Genomic DNA, 18,322 nt, shown 5'->3' with positions numbered 1-18,322 from the left:
AGTTACAAAACATCTAACTTATGATCCTTAAATTATTATGTTTTTTGTTAGCTTATCCATATGTTCAATATCTAATTGTCCGTAAGAATTCTGACATTAGGCACTATCTCTTTTTACTGGTCATCTGATTTAGTTACGTAGATTCTCAACAATTTCTTTGCCCATTCTGACTTTCTCTTTCCTGCTAAATATGCAAATATGTACAGTTCGAGCGTGTACTCATACACATACACTCACGCACATTATATGCATGTGTGTGTGTGTGTGTGTGTGTGTGTGTGTGTGTGTGTGTGTGAAATCACTTAAGTGAACAGATATTCAATTGTCAACAAACTGGTAAAAAATACAACCAAAGAAATCAACCGCCGTATTTAGAAATGAAAACGATAAATTCTGCAGACAAAATTAAACTTCTAAATCAACACGCAGTGGAACGACTACAATCTCCCAAGCAATCCCTGTGACAAGTGTTTGAAATTCACACGCCGACAACCGGAAATACTCTGGGAGCTGAAAACATGGGACGTAAAGGAGGTGGGGGCACTGGGGGTTCGGGGTCATGGGCGGGAGGCGGCGGGGAAGTGGGGAAGAAGTGGTGATGCAGAAGGTCTGGGGGCACTTACGTTGGCGAAGGCAGCCGACATTCCAAGTTGACAGAAGCCCCGCTTGTAAAACTGGTCACTCAGCAGCTCCAGCCTATCCACGGCTTGTTGTGCGGACAACAGCACACGAGCAGGTCCAACAGAAACAGGTTATAGACATCAGCATTCCTCGATCCTTTCTTTCACCACTTGTCTGTCCTGTTCTGCTGTTGTTCTTTTTAGTGGGTTCTTTTTAGTGGGTTCCCCCCCCCCCACCCCCCACCCCCCCCCGCGCGCCCCCCTGCTTGTATTGAGTTTGCACGGCCTTTAATAAACCTCTTCTTCACTCCACAGAGCCAAAAGAAACAGGTTGAACATTTGCATCCATCCTCTTTCACCACTCGTTTATCGTGCGTTTCTTCTTCTTCTTCTGTCAACCATTTTTTCTGCGTCCGGTTTTTTTGGGGGGTTTTTTGTTTTGTTTTGTTTTTCAGTTCCATGCTGTGCGCTATCTCCTCTCTCCATGCTGTAACCGTTGTGTGATTTGGGATTGGGGATCTTTGAAGCAGAAGCATACAAAATTCAAAGTAACAATATGAATGGTCTGCATTATGACGTTCAATTCCGGGAAGAGAAAATGGGGAGATAATAGAAATATCAATAGAGTTATGTATTTATCTGTTAATGAGATTTGCAGAAAAGTCTACCACTGCGTCGGATAGAATTTAACCGGAACAACTCTAACTCATCCTATTACCGTTGTATCTATCGATTTTTACCAGTGTATAGAATATTTCAATTTTGTTTCACTATCTATATTTAGGTATCAACTATCGATTTTCTCTTGTCTGTTGGATACTTCGCTTTAGAAATTGTCTGCGGGTCTCGTCATTTTAGAAGCTGTCTATGGATTTGTCAGGAGCAAATAAATACGTAACAGTCTATGAAGATTTGAAGTCGTGTCAGATGAAATTAACACCACGGTAGTACAACCGATTTCTTCAATGACGGTGTATGTTACTGACAAGCTTAATTATGAATAAAAGGCTAGACAGCGTCAAAGTTTGTGGTCTGACAGAGGTAACACCAAAACAAAACAAAAACAACACACAAAAAAGACGAAAACGAGTGTCCGACATTTTATTGCAATGCCAGTTTGATTTTTGTTGTTGTATTTTTGGTTTTGTTGTTTGGTTGTTGTTTTTGTAACTACTCCCCCGTTCTCTGTGTGTGTGTGTGTGTGTGTGTGTGTGTGTGTGTGTGTGTGTGTGTGTGTACATACATACATACGTACATACATACATAGATACATAATCTTAGATGTAGGGGAGTGTGTGCACAGGAGTGGGGTGTAGGGGGGAGGGGCGAAGAATAAAAGGACAAGAAAGGCGGTGGTGAAAGGTTTGGAAAAAGAAATTGACTTATTACAGTACTGTTGTCGAGAGAATTAGTTTAATTCCGTAATATGTAGTTGAGGGGAATGGCCCCCTCTGGCAAAAAAAAAAAGAAAAAAAAAAGAGTCCGATATTGCTTTGGATCCCATATTTGCTGCACAGCGGATGGTGCCAAATGGGAATTATGTATGGGAAAGGGGGTCCATTAACCGCTAAGGAGCAGTCAGGACGAGAAACACCAACAGCTCGTGATCTTCCCATGGGGTAAGAATAATGAAGAATTTTGTGCCAGTCTTCAGAAAACACGTTCACGATGAGTTCGACACAATGCAAGAAAGCGGAGAAAAATCTGAGAATCTTGAAAAATATAATCGAGCAAGGCAGCCGATTTTTCAAATATTTACTACAACACTAAAGAATATTCTGATAAATACGTTCTTGATATTCTTAAAACAAGGCAGCAGCAGCGCGATGACTTTTCCGCGGCAGAAAAAGCACATTGCGAACCTGCCGTATTTAAACCTGGACATCTGCAGAATCATTTAAATGGCAGATGTCACACAAGTCTACGTAAGTCCTTGGAGAGTTTAAAGTTAAGCTGCAGAAAAATTATTTAAAAGGCAAATGTCACACAATTCTACGTAAGTCCTTGAGGAGTTTGAAGTTAAGCTGCAGAAAAAGGATTCACTCGGGTGATAGGGACTCACTTCGGAGACAGGGGAACTTACGTTGGAGAAAGAGGCAGCATAGCCGGCCTGGCAGTAGCCTTTCTTGTGATACTGGTCGCTGTACCAACTGTCGTCTACAGCTAGAGGGTCAAACGGAAAGGTTGGATGCCCCATGCAACAAGACACCACACTCCCACCATTAATGAACCGCCACACAGCTTCTATATATACATACAGCACTGAACAAGTACAGGTCATCAAACCGGCCAAACTTAAACCACACCAAACACCAAAAATAATAATAATAATAATAATAATAATAATAATTTAATAAATGAATAACAAAACCCAGCCTATAATCAAAACAATCATAATAATATGAAAGAAAATCGCAACACAATTTCAACGCAAAAATATGACATCAAAAATAACAATAACAACAAACAGGCATTAATGCAAACTTTTTACCACGCAAAAATTACAAAGTACGAATACGAACAAAACCACGCAACTGCATATTAAAAAGCTGATATTCGTTAAAATTTTAATGCTTTCTACTGCAAGCTGAAAAAGACCAATAGGGTAGGTAAAGGTAACTGCGAACGATCCAGTCGAAACGACCAGCTCAACGTGTGTACTGTAAAGATTACATGTCGTGCGACCGTCAAACGTCGTTCCTTTTGTTTTTGAAGACTTTCTCTGACGGGTTGCACCAGGAAAAGTTCGTCTGCTCATTCTTTTCAACTTGTTGTCGACGTTTGAAATAGCAGGGGTGCCTGACGGTAAATGCGAACGATGGCTTTGGGTACATGCAGACAATTAAGATAGAAGCCGGTCTTTTCATTCATTAGACATAACATATTATTGGAACATCACACCAGACTGTTGTATTGTTGGTTTTGATCACACACGCACACAAACACGCAAAAATACATTTAAACACACACACCCCACACCGCACACAAACACACCCTTTTGAGAGTGCTCAGTAACTGTGCAACATCGTTCGCAAATATACTCACGTCAAAATATCCTATGGTCTAATTGCAAACGACAATATTTTGGAGATTCCTGTAAAAACTGACGTTCTGGTTTGTCACCAATATGCTTTCTTAAATTCTCCCAGCACTGGTAATGCGCAGTCAACATGTCCGATCAAATAAAACTATTTTAAACTGTGTCGAAGTTGAAGTCCTACAACTTGCTTCCCTTGATTTTAGGATTTTGAGAGTACGTTTGTAACCTTGGTCTGCAATGGTGCGCGAAGGGAAGAAATAGCACGGAAATAGACAGAAATAGCTGATGTTTGACTGGTTCGTTGAAATGGATATTCATTAAGGTATTAGGAAATGGTCGAAGCAGACGTTAAATTGTGAAATGCAACCGTTAAGAACGCTTCGAAGTGGGGCGGTATACGAATCGTTCGCAATTACACGCTGTTCGCAATTACCCATACCTACCCTAAATATCCGCCAAGCAATGAAATTAGTGAACTGGTTTGGTTGCTATGGGCAACAGGCTGTAGAGAAAGCAGTGGCTATCACTGGATAAACATGCAACATTGATTTGGTGTCATGACTTGCGCTATGCGCCAGAAAAACAACAGCAAAGTCTTTTCACGGCTACGATGTATAATAGGGACTTGGCAAAACAGGAGTGAGGAGTGAAGGCGTGAGGGAGGCGGGAATGAGATGGACAAGATACGATCGACTAAAGCAGATGCTGATATGAAATGGACGATGTCTTTTGTTACGAACATATTCAACTGTAACCTACGTGATGAAAATGCGCACGTTGCACTGCCAATATGTTATACATTCTTATCCTGATAATACAATCTGAAGTTCATTTAGAACACCCCAATCATATTCGTTGAAGCATTTTGAATCAAAGCAAACCTAGGAAAACCGTTTGCTTTGGAGGTGCACACTTCAGTTTCCGTGAATTTCAACAACTGTGACTCAAAATATTTCAAACCACCACCCATTTGTTTGTATTCATCCATTCTATTCTGTTTACTGTTTCCCTGATTCACCATGGCTTTTTGTGTTTGAGCTTTACTGTTTGCACACACACAGTTCCAATGTGTGCGGCGTGTTCTTATATTGTTGACTTTTTTTTCAAAAATGCATCTCTGATCTCAAACTCATTAGCATACCCTTATTCTTCTTCTTCATTTTTGAAATATATTCTTAATCTCTTCAACACACATACATACACACAATATATATATATATATATATATACATACATATACCAAAGCATCATGGGTGATTTCACGAGCGCGTGCGCGCGCGTGTGTATGTGTGTGTGTGAGAGTGTGTGTGTGTGAGAGAGAGAGAGAGAGAGAGAGAGAGAGCGTGTGTTTGTGTGTGTGTGAGAGAGAGACAGAGAGAGGGTGTGTGTGTGTGTGTGTGTGTGTGTGTGTGTGTGTGTGTGTGTGTGTGTCTGTCTGTGTAAAAGCATAATTGGCCATATACACGAAAACAGAGCAAACAAGCTTCAAGGCTCACGTGTGATTCATGCAGAACAACAACAATCCCGAAAAGGCTGGGGGTGGAAGCTGTGGTGCGGAGGGGCTACCAGTACTTAAATTTACCGATCCTTTTCTTCTTCTTCTTCTTCTTCACTCACCATCACAAACTGTATGCTGGAAACAGAACAATGCCGTCCAAAGCAGCCCAGGTCGGCCGACATTTCATTGTTTTACTACCATAATGCAGATTTGTCGAAGTTTCAAACTTTCCCTCTCATCATTACGTATCATTGTAATTTTCTTACTCTTATCGGATGTCATCAGTCATTATGCGATGTCGCATGAGAGCCTTGCTGATGACACACAACTTTATCAGTCGGCTTCCTTTCCTGTCCAAAGAAGTTTCGTCAACATCCTGCCTTTCCTGGCTCTGTTCTGATCAATAGTACACATGTTTCACTTTCTCCTTCTGTTCGCAGTCTTGGTGTAATAATCCTAGACCAGTCTCTTTCCTTCCAACAGCACATTTCGAATATCTGTAAAGTTGCCTATTTGGAACTGCGTAGAATCAGCTCTATCCGCCACTATCTCTCAACCGATGCAACCAAGACACTTGTATGCTCTCTGGTTCTCTCAAGATTGGATTACTGCAACTCTCGTTTGGCCGGCCTTCCCAAATATCTGTCAGACAGACTCCAACGAATTCAGAATAACGCTGCCAGACTCATTTGCAGAGCTTCTAAATTTGACCATGTTTCTCCTCTCTTTCAGTCTCTCCACTGGTTGCCTGTTTCTGGTCGAATAGACTATAAGCTGTCCACTCTGACCTTTTCTGCTGTCAACGGATCTGGCCCCAAGTATCTTTCTGAATTTCTCCATATCTATACCCAGTCTCGCTAGCTCGTTCTTCCTCTGATACTCGACTTCTCAGGATACCTCACGTCAGAAGTAGACCTGTGGACACAGATCGTTTTCTTTTCAATCGCCAAAGACGTGCGTGGAACAAGCTCCCTGATAACCTCCGTCATTCTGATTCCCTCGCATCTTTTAAATCTCGTCTCAAAACTCACCTTTTCCCTCAGCAATAAGTTACATTGTGGCAGGTTCACTCCTTGGCGTTAGCTGTGCTTGACTATGTGTGTATACATATGTATGTGTACATAACTACATGGATGTATATGAATGTGTATTGTGTGTGCGTGTGTTTATGTAAGTTTGTGCCTGCCTATGTGTGCGTATGTGTTAGGATAGCTGTTAGATACACGTGTATGTTAAAATGTATGTATGCATTGTGTGTGTGTGTGTGTGTGTGTTTGTGTGTGGTCACATTTTGGTGTGTGTATGTAACATTGATGTAAAGTTTTATGTTAACAAAAGTGTTTTTGTAAAGCACCTTGAGCAGATTTCTGGATAGTGTGCTATATAAGTATCATTATTATTATTATTATTATTATAGATGCTCCCGTGTCGCTGGAAGCATTTATAAGGCAGCTAAGGCGCTCCATTGCCCACTGTCCTCAGCCACTTTGCTGTTGTCTCTTAATCGTCTGTCAAGTCTGACAAGTCCGTCCGCTGTTTGCCACCAGTTCATCTTGGGCCGTCTCCTCTTTCTCCATCCATAAATTTCCATTCATGGCCAGATGTTTAATTCTTGTTGCGGGGACCAATGCATGTCCCAGCCAGCGGAGAAGCCATTTGCAGATGATGGTTGACACGCAATGCCGATGAAATCTCTCGACTTCTTCATTTGAAATCTAAAAAAAAATTCCTGCCATTTGATGCCGAGGATCTTGTGAAGGAAACTGGTGCCAAAGGCTAACGGCTTTTTGTGTGTGTGTGTTTTGTTTTGTTTTTTTGTGTTTTTTTTTGTTTTTGTTTTTTTTTGTTGTTGTTGTTGTTTTTGTTGCTGTTGTTTTGTTGTTGTTGTTTGTTTGTTTATCCGTGTGTGGTGTTAAGTTGCCAATATACGCAGATATAGAGAAGAGCGGACTTATAGAATTTCAGTTTGAATATCAGAGAAAATTTCTTGCTGTTCATTTTATTCAAAGATGCTGTTGACTTTCCAGTCTGGCGTTTCAGATCATGATACAAATCACTGGTGCAGCTGATGGAACTGCAGGAGTTATGTAAAGTTTTCTATTTCCTCAACTTTTTCTGGTCAATAAAGACATCAGCTGGCGCTGGATGTTCACTTAAAAAAAAGTTCTTTGATATCTTGGAACTTGCGGTCAAATGTTTCCAGCGTAGCTGCATGTCTTGATTTTCCTTGCCAGGGCAGATTATATGTCGTCAGCAGAGTCTAGATCTGAGTGGTTCTTTTCCTCAGTCCATTGGATCCCTTTTCCTGGAGCTGCATTCTTCAGCACACAGTCAATGGCAAGTGCAAGGTAAGGATACAAACCTGTCTAACGCAAGTGTTTACTTCAAACCAGTCGCTGTAGCCATCTTCTGTCCTGACCTGGCAGTTGGAGTTGTAGATCTGCTCTACGGCTGATATGACTTTCTCTGGGATACCACAGGACTTCAAGATATTCCGGCTTATATAGTTTGTAACAAAACCTCGAAAAGCATTTTCTGGCGTCGTGTGCACAATAATCACTCTGGACAAGTCCAGTTCTTTCGATAAAATCTTGATCAGAAGATCGAGCCCTCCCACCTCGAACATTTCGATCATGATACCATCATACCGTCTTCACTGTGATTCTAGTCAGAAAGACTGAAGGTGTGCACACTACTGAAGACACTGGCTGTAATATCAAAGCCTGTTCGAAACCTCTCTTAGCACTATATCTTCGACACGATCTTTTTTGCCCCCCCCCCCCCCCCCCCCTTGTGTGAAAACACACGTGAGCCACTAAACACATACATGTTTAAAAAATATATTAGCCTACCGGTATCATGATTTTAAATCTAATTGTTCTTTAGCATTCAGATCTTTTTACATAACGCTAAGTATAATACACTTGCTATAAACTGTTAACAAAAACTTTACACGTCAAACATGAAAACAAGAATAATTTTAGACTCAGGATTCTCAATAAATGTCGATTGTATCAAAAATGAGTTCCACCACCAAAGGAGCAAAACACATGCACATTGCACATAAATTATCTTCTGAACTTTAAGGTTTTGAGAGTTCCTTTAATTTACAATTGTGCAGTCCGTTACACACACACACACAAACACACACACACACACATATATATATATATATATATATATATATATAATATGGAGCGATGGGCAAAATGAATGAAATGAATATATATATAATATACGCACTCGCACTCCTCCATTTTGAAAATGAGTACGAACGTGTAACATGTTTAAAAACAGATACATTGGAGAAGTTTCTAAATAGTGAAACCAACACACAGCAACGTACAGAAAATATGAAGCAAATCTCTTTGGGGTAAAAAAAAAACTAACAAGAAGCCAGCTCCTACCGGTATACGTCCAAAGCAGCAGTGCAAAATCCATTCATGACTGTTATTTTGCGAGAAAAGTGTTTGCCAACACTTCATGGGGATCGTCGACTGAGGTTGGACATAGTGAATATGGTGACGGTGTGAAAAAGTGGACAGTGCAGTGAGGCTGATAAAGATCATTTGCTATTTTCTGCTTTCATAACGCAAGTGTTGAGAGATAGGATCCCATACGGCGTTGGAATTAACAACTTAACAACATAGCTTTTTTCCGCCTTTCAAAACGAATATGTATAGTGCTGTATGAGAACAAGAGACACAGGCAGAAGATGGTGTGCGAGGAGTTATGCGGTGAAGAAGTGAGAGGGAGCGGGAGGAATTAGGTCTGTGCTGTGGGGGCGGACGAGGGCGTTATGTGGTGGGGACTAGAAGAAATTGCTAAGTTTCCTTCAAAGACATAGTTATTCAAGCTGGAACACGTGCCATCATCCCTCTAGCTGTACCGCTATTCAATGTCGGACTTCCGTCTTTCGTCAGAACTTTTTATACATGATAATACAGATGCACACTGTATCACTGAAACGCAAGCAATACACAGCACGTCGCATATAGGAAACAGACAGCGTCGAAAGACACGCAGCCTATCACCTATTTGTTTGGGCAAGTGATACACAGCATAATTACCACCGAAATATTTGAGACACTGCGTATCAACTATATGCAGGACACCGTGTACAGGAATCAAGAAACAAGAACGCTTTGTCTTGTATGCGATCTGCTCGATCATTGTGTATCAACTGATATTTTCAACTCCATCCGCCATCCTTAAAATATAATTAAATTAGATTTTTTTTTATGGAACAACTGACACTCTGACCGAACAGAAAACTTTTTGTTGTTGTTTTTGGGGGGGCAGAATCCAAGCTGATGTGCCGAAACTGAATATATTCCATTCTTTACGCAGTCTTGCAGCCGAAGCTGACCACTCCCATCGGCCTGTTACGTTCGCCGAAACAAAATGTTCCCCCTTGCTATTTGAAACACTTCCTCAACCGGAAACACAAGAGTACGCATCGTGCGCGATACTGTCTCCGAATCAGCTGGGCATGGCTGGTCATCAGTCCTTAACGGTCAGACGTGGGTCGCGATGCCAGTGAAAATCTGATGTACTGGTGTTATAAATTATTATTTTACCGTCTTGCTTCGGCCTCAGACGTCAGCGCCAGGGTTTGTGCATATTTGATTTCCTGGACATGCGACATTAAATTGGCTTTCACATGAATATAGATTTAACCACCTAATATTGGTAATAATCACTGCTCTTAACTGAAACACACACACACACAAACACACACACACACACAATGTGAACTGGCTTACGTTAATCTGGCTTCGCTCACTGGAGATTAACGATTAAGTAGTTAATGCTCCTGACTTCTTTTGCAAGAAAATATAATGTTGTTGATGTGGCTTCCTCACTACTCCTGTTAATGAGCTGTGTTGTTCATGCTGTGTCAGTGCAGAAATAGTCTGTGTCCCTTCCCCATACCCCCTCCCATCCGCATCCAACCCCCACCCTTCACACACACACACACACACACATACTCCTCGCTGTTCTGGTATGGTATGGCTAAATCGCCTTAGATCTTTCTGTGAATGTATGAATGTGAAAGTTAGTTATCAGTTCGAAATTTTTTTTTACTCCTTTCTCTCCATTTTGCTTTGCAAATAGTCATTTTCGGATTTTTCACAGACCATGGTTACCAGCTCCTGTTCCACTGGTCTTTGGCTTTGGGTTATGCTGCTGGTCAGGAATCTGCTTGGCAGATGTGGTGTAGCGTATATGGATTTGTCCAAATGCAGTGACGCCTCCTTGAGCTACTGAAACTGAAACAGAAACTGGTCTTTGGCATAGTATTAATAATTATTTTCATGGATTTATTCATCAATTCATAATGGACTGGACTGGTGGAGTGTCTTTTGGAACAAATTGTTAATTACTTGTGCTATTTTCTGAGAGAAGGTATATGGGTTAAATATAGTATTTGAGCGCTGAATACTGCAGAAATGGACAGAGACAGAGAAACAGAGTGAAGGGTGGGCACAGGATCTCTGAATGCATGATGTACGCAACACTGAGGGTTGCAGTTGTGCTCTTAACAGCTCTTAACAAAGACTGTTCCTTTATAATCAAACCTGATAGTTCCTTATTAAGGCCTACTTGTCTATTTGTGTGTTTGGTGGATTAAACATTCAGCTTTTCATTTATTCATTTCCAGCTGACACATAAAACAAACTGTTCATGCTATGGTAACAGATCATTTTTATTTATTACCACAAAACATCATTTTGTGGGGACAATAAGGTCAGACTGTCATTAAAGAGAGTGGCTTTTAATATGTATGTATTTAATATGTATAACAAAAGGTATAATGAAAAGTCATTTTCATCAATCACTACTGCAAGGATTTGAAGACAAGAAGTCTGTGAGTATGATAATAATATGAGATTTTAGATGCCATGAGATTGTACTTAGGCACCAAACCATGACAACAGGCAACATAACTACTAATTAACCTACATCCACACAGCAACCACATATTAGTATTGAAAAAGGATTCTGGATTAGTTTACTGAAATAGGTCAACATTTTTTTTTTTTTAAGAAGAAGAAGAAGAAACAGCATGATCAAGGAAGGGAGGAAAGTTTTTTTATGTCAACAAAAATGTGACACTCCTGTCGATTTGTTAGTGCAATTTCAATTGTATGATACATTAATCATACTACAGATATGAAAAGCTGAAGCTTGTCCATGAATTTTAAAATGATAGTCTGCAAATAATGAGTAAATCGGGCAAATTCATACAGCAGTACTACAATATTAACATTGTATCATAAAGCATTATCACTTTGCAGGCGCAAAAGGTTTAGACATTCAAAGCTAATATTTGTTCTTGTTGGCATGTTTGAAGTAAAACAAATAAATTAGATATCAATGCATGATTCCCTGCAAATGAGAAACCAGACTGTTTCAAGGAATGATTATAATTCATCATGTAACAGATTAACTCCACATCAAAATACAATGACTGAACTAAAATCTGTGCTGAAATGCTATATCATCAACTTGGAAGACTTCAAAACAATCTGTAAAAAAACAAAGAAAAACTTTGGCAATTAAATTTCATGCAAACAAAGCATGCTGAAATCAGGTCAACCTGAAAATACAAAAGAGATAATGATTAATACACATTATCTTGACAAGCAGATCATACTTCCTCCACTACTCACAGTTACTCCCACAAACCCATCCAACCTGCCTAATACAAATTATTCGTATTTCTTTATCATCATTATTTCTATCATTATCAATAACAATAATAATTTATTATAAGGATGATGAGGATAATCATCATCATCATCATAATAATAATCACAAACACAATAAAAACAAAGTGTGTGTTCTTTTGGATAAACAATCTAAAATACAATACAGAGAAAACAATCAAGTAAATAAATAAATGTCACATGCATTCACTCACAGGCCCTGCTGTCCATTTGGCTTGCTCACACACATACACTGGCACAGCAAACAATTCTATGATGGCTACCAGTCATATGAGAAACTTACCACCACCATCCCCCCCCCACCCCCCACCAAAAAAAAAAAGGCTTGCAATTAATATATTCTCTATAAATTCATTTTATTCCAACTTTATGTCTCCTTATAAATCATAATAATAATACATAGTTTTTCAATGGCGCAATATCCAGCACAATGCTGCTCAAAGCGCCTTACATCATCCAACTGACTATAAACATGCCTTAAAAAACACAACAACCGGTATCTGACAATGGAAAACATCCAGTGTGTTCCTATAAATGAAAAAGCACACTTAAGAGATGAATCGGATTATAAACGCTATGAAGTAAATAAGGCTGAGATTAAAACAAAATGCATTTCATAGAACACACACACGCACACACACACACACACACACATGCACACACACACTCACACACACACACATATACACACGCGCACACACACATATACAGATGTCCCTCCCTTACAGACACACACACGCTGACATTAAATATCAACTGCACTAAAAACAAAATTGCATGAGCATTAAGATATTTCTTATTTTCTAACATAGAATTTTGTTCAGACATACTAACATGCCTACACACTTACACATGTGTACCAGAGCACTGTACCCTCACAAACACCCCCTCAACCCCCCACCCCCCACAAACACACACCCCCATTAAAAATAACCAGATAGAAAAAATGCCATCACATCTAAGACCAAAACTACATAAAATACACAATGCATTAAAACAGGACTACAGAAATACTTGTACAAAGATACTTGTTAACAGGCATACCTTTTGTTTAACCATTCCGCCCAGAACAAAAATGCTTACGGAAAAGACAAGTTTTCATATCTGACTTAAAGGAATGTAATCAGAGGCATTTCTAATCATACAAATTCAGCATCAAGACAGTTGATGTGCAAAATACACCAAATAGATGATTAAACAAAACATGCAAAATGAGAGAGATGGGGAGAAACAAAGAAAGGGAGATTTTTGTTTGTTTGTCACCTTCTCTCTCTCTCTCTCTCTCTCTCTCTACACACACACACACATATATATATATATATAAGGAAAATATTTGTATATACATATGCATAAGCCATAAAATACCTACAAACACAAGCATAAGTGCTTAAAAACAGAAAAACAGTGTGTAAGGTAACAATTCATATTTCTGCTTCCTCGTTCTCAGCTGCTGCACATTAACCAATCATACAATTTACCAAACACTCATTCTGTTAAAGCCCAGTTAATAAAGAATTACATTTAGAATGGATGTTAACTGTCAAACAAACTACTGAACTTGTAAATGAATCTGATTTGTACAAGGCATGAGCATGAGCGATTCCTGAAAGAGGAATTGGCCAAGTCTGATGATGGCAACTGGGTCTCTGTATTTTCAGCCATCAGCTCAGTTCTATTAAATCTATATTCCTGTCTGTCATGATAAAAGCTACAATACGTGCTTTTTTCCTATAGTTATTCGTGTATTCATTTGAGCATACTTGCTAGTCTTTTAGCTTAGCTAGCCTTGAATGCAGTTCAATGGTGTGTGCAAGACAAATGGTAAGACAAAGAGTATGGACAATGAAGAAGCGAGGACAGGATGGACCAATAGTGTCTTACCTGCACGGCAGGGGGAGAACTCAGTGTAGTCGGTTGTGGAAGCCACGTTGACATAGCATGTGCCCACTGGCTCCCGTTTGTCCAACAAGGTGGAGAAGTATACATAGCGAGGAGCACAGGCCTGTAACACATGCAGGGAACAAATGGCCAGAGGTTTACATACAGGAAAAACAAGCTAAGCCAACAGGCAAGCAAGAGCACACATACTATGCACACATGCATGAGTACACAGGAACATACATACATGTCCACACACACACACACACACACACACAAACACACACACATTACCTCCCCTTTCACTACCAAATGTTACCATCACAATCCACCCTCTTAGTCCCATAATGCTGTCAAAGATGATCATCATGATCGTCCAGATAAGGTCACTCCATAGCACTGTAATCAGCCCTGTCTGTCCAATAGACATGCACCCCGTCCCTTCGTCCATCTGATCATACCTAATTCAGCAACCCCAAGGTAACACTTTACCCCCAAAAATGCCCTGCAATGATAACATTCAGGTAAGAATGAAATGCTGATCAGACTGGCCATCCCCTGATTGTTTCAATTCCATTCAGTTTGGCGCACAGCCCAGCCAACCCAACTGGGCCATACCTGCGCCATGCAACAAAGCCCCACTGGGAAACGAACAAAACTGGGAGGAGCAAACTGAACAGTGACTGACATAATGCAGCAACTGGACAAACTTTTTTTTTCTTTTTAGCTGTGTGAAATGTTCAGAAATAACTCACATCTGTGCGTACTCACTCACAAACATATAAACCTACACCGATACATGTACAACATAATGCAAAACACCAAAAAGTGATGCAGCAAATCAACTGCATTCAATTTCAGAATGCAATAAAATGCAATTCCAATTTGCAATTACATACTGCATGCACACGCATAACTCAATTTCAAAATGAATCATCATCCTCATCATGACCATATCAATCATAACAAAAACACCAGTCATGTGCCTGTTTTCCTGTTGAATATCAACAACTATTTCTGAAGGGCATGACCCCATGGCATGCACCAAATTGTCCACATAAGGAGTTCCTTCCCTCACTCCCCCTCCCCACCCAATCCCCCTTGTTTGAGATCTTTTACAACTCTCCAGCCAGGCTCAAGTAGGGATCTGAAAATAACAACATGCAACCCCAACCCTATCACACACACCCCACCCCCCCACCCCCACCCCCACCCCAAACATGAACTGTGAATATGATATGGCATGCACACTTATTTCACAGCCATGTGATTTTTCTGTGGTTGCCAATTAGGTATGAGGATAATATGGAAAATAACAGTGAATTAATCTTCTGGCTCACCCCAGTACCACCCTATCCCTCACTTCATCCCTCTTACTTCTCTCACAGAAAGGACAGGCCACAACAGCAGCATACAAACCTACAGCATGAAGAATGGAAAGACACAAAAACAAGATTCTTGGGGTGGACATGTGTTCACCTAATCTGAAATATGGTGAAACCAACAGATATCCAATATATAAAAATTCTGCAGATCAGTGTATTCGTTATTGGTTTAAATTGTTACAGACAATAAAGCAGTTTCATTAAACTTGTAAAGCCCAAAAAATGTTACATGAATTAGATGCTTGAGGAAAGAAGAATTGGGTTTGTGATGTATTTAACTGTTTACAAGAATGTGGTTTTGGTGATGTAATGGTGTAAACCTTGCTGTTAGTTGTGTAGATGCATTAATTACTGTTTTTTCATCAACACTTAACTGATTAGACAACTGCGAACATATTCAAACTGGTGACATATATAGAATTTTTTGTGAAAATCATGAAAAACCATACTTGAAATATATAGCGACTAGATTTTGATTCAGTGTGTCTGATCCAACTGTACATCATTAGAGATAATTTGATGACAGAAATTTGATTTGTCCATTATGTAAAGATCCTAGAAAGATAAGCTGCATTCTGTCTTGTGTTGTCCAACTTTTGGTGATATCAGACAAAATTTTTTTTTTCAAAATATTACTGGCATCCATGTGCCTTTAAATTAAGTTAGTATGAAGTGATTTTTGAAATTTGTTAAAAAATTATGTACAATGCATTTAGAGTCAAAGGTCATGTAATGTCTTAACAATATGAATGAAGCTTCATTTTCATTGATAAGTATATATAACATTTTGTTATGGCTGTGTCCAAGTACACTCCCCTTCCCCCCATCCCGCCCCCTTCATGAGGGACCATGGCCTAATAATGAATATTCTCTCTCCCTCTCTCTCTCACACACACACACACACAAACACACACACCACCCCTTTCTTAAAATATTTCATGGAAAATATGGGAAATGTTTTCCATTATTACACTGTAAATAGCAAACATGTTTAGAGAAAAAATCTTCTTCTTTTTGGCTTTTCCGTTCATGGGCTGCAAGTCCCACGTTCACACGAGTACATGAGTGGGTTTTTATGTATATGACCGTTTTTACCCCTGAAATGTAGGCAGTGAAAATCCATTTGCAGAGGGGTGCCTGCTAGGTATGTTCTTGTTTCCACAACCCACAAAGTGCTGACATGGATTACAGGATCTTTAACATGCATATCTTATCATCTGCATGAGCATACACATAAAGGGACTTCAGGTGCTGGAAGGTCTGCACATCTGTTGACCTGGGAGATTTGGAAAATCTCCACCCTTTACCCACCAGGTGCAGTGACTAGAATTCAAACCTGGGACACTCAGATTTTAAGTCCAAGGCTTTAACTACTCAGCTGTTGGGCCTGTCCCAGAAAGAATGAGAGTAAGACAGAGGGAGTGGGAGGGAAGAGAGGGTGTGGTCACATTCAAAGTCAAAAGTCTCTTCACTGTCAGTTGTCTCTCATTATAAGAAAATAAAAAATAAAAATCATGAAACAAAAAACAACAACAACAAAAAACACAAACTACATCTGTGTACAATTCTTTGTATGTTTTCACAAAGATGAACAATTTTGCTTTCTTCAGAAGTGTACCAGTGTTAATATGTCTGAGATTTTCTAGCTCTAGTGTGCGATGCATCATGTGGCATGTGCCTCTTTCACCCACTACTTCCTTCAAAGGTTTTTAATGCATGTGTCTAAATGTATGTGTTCACATGTGCAATGATGTGTGTATGTGCATGTGTGTATGTATGCATGTATACAGTGTGTGTGTGTGTGTGTGTCTGTGCGTCTGTGTCTGTGTGCATAAATACTTTGTCACCCTTCATTCATAATGCAGAGCATTTAGTTACTTGAATATCACAGCTCATCATGTCCATAATGATTAATAATGGCTTCTTGGGGAAAACAGTAATACAATTACAGAATCTTGGGCATGTGCTGGGAAAGTACATGAAGGGGTGAAGTGTGTGTGTGTGTGTGTGTGTGTGTGTGTGTGTGTGTCTGTGTGTGTGTGTGTGTGTCTGTGTGTGTGTGTGTGTGTGTGTGTGATGATCAGAATCAGAATTTTTGTTTGTCCTCAAAACCCAGCAGGATTAAATGACAAAGTCACAAAGAGAATATTCATTATTCACATTGTCACAAAGAGAATGTTCTATGTCTCTTCTTAAAACAATCATGAATGTAGAAAACTAAGTTAAACTGGACTTAACACAGTTCATACATTCTGATGGCAAAGTAACAACATTTGAGGAAGCAGGTAGTTTTCTGATAAATTGTATTCTCTAATTTTCAAATACTGTGTAAAATGAATTTCATTTTCCTCTATATCACATACCTTGCATGTTCTTTTCTGGACTGTATACATGCGTGTATGTATGTCATGGGAGCTGGAGTGTGTGAGTGTAGACTGTGGGAGCTATGTGCAAGTGCAGCTGCACTAATATATATATATATATATATATATATATATCCGAATATTATATATATATCCAATGAATCCCTGATGTCTTCAATTTCCAAAAAGAAGTGAAAGAAGCATCCAATAACAGTCTTGGCCTCACTATTGACTTTAAAAGTTATTTGCACTCGGGTTGGGACAGTGGCTTTTAAAAATCTCTGTTATACTCATGTTGGTCATGTTGTTCCCCCCAAAAGGGAGATTAGTATACACAGCAAGCAACAGCTGTTTTGCACTCTGTAAAGCTCTTTGGGCTTGCTACCCAACCCTAAATGATGACTGGAGAGGAAAAACTCTTAAACAAGGAGAATATCTCTTAAAACCCAATATGAGCACCAAAAAACCTGAAGGTAATAACCACAATTTTAGATAAAAGAATCATCTTACACTGCCTTGAAATCTACAAATGGAAAAATACCAGACATGGCCTATGGGGGCCAGTAACAAAAGGATAATAATCCACAGGAGACTACAACAGACTCTTGATAGTAAATCCCAAGATTAGAAACACCGCACCACAAGCATGTAGGGCTCAATGGATTATGCATAATGTGCTATCGCAGAGTGAATAATAAATCAAAGCCCAGATGTCTTTGCTTTCCACAAAGAAGTGGAAGAAGTATCAGCTGTTTTTTGTCATTCACTACAACATGTCCTTTTTGTTGTTTTTCATGGTGTTCT

At 39.5% G+C, this 18,322-nt stretch overlaps 1 protein-coding gene across 7 annotated transcripts in view; it reads right to left on the bottom strand.

Annotated features, from left to right (window-relative positions):
* Window positions 1–18,322, bottom strand: part of LOC143297290 (integrin alpha-8-like) — a 222,186-nt gene that overhangs the window by 160,525 nt on the left and 43,339 nt on the right. For 5 of the 7 annotated variants that reach the window (XM_076609611.1, XM_076609563.1, XM_076609571.1 and 2 more), the window contains exons 5-6: window positions 13,774–13,894; window positions 624–706 (exon numbers count right to left, since the gene is read on the bottom strand). In XM_076609611.1, the coding sequence (XP_076465726.1) occupies window positions 624–706; window positions 13,774–13,894 (204 nt within the window). Of the gene's footprint in view, window positions 1–623; window positions 707–2,703; window positions 2,784–13,773; window positions 13,895–18,322 lie in introns of all 7 variants that reach the window. The other 2 variants (XM_076609596.1, XM_076609601.1) reach the window with 2 other exon arrangements.

The sequence above is a fragment of the Babylonia areolata genome, chromosome 2 (genome assembly GCF_041734735.1).
Source record: "Babylonia areolata isolate BAREFJ2019XMU chromosome 2, ASM4173473v1, whole genome shotgun sequence".
NCBI classification, from domain to species: domain Eukaryota; kingdom Metazoa; phylum Mollusca; class Gastropoda; order Neogastropoda; family Buccinidae; genus Babylonia; species Babylonia areolata.
The sequence above is the reverse complement of the archived record's forward strand: the minus strand, read 5'-3'. Positions and strand labels throughout refer to the sequence as shown.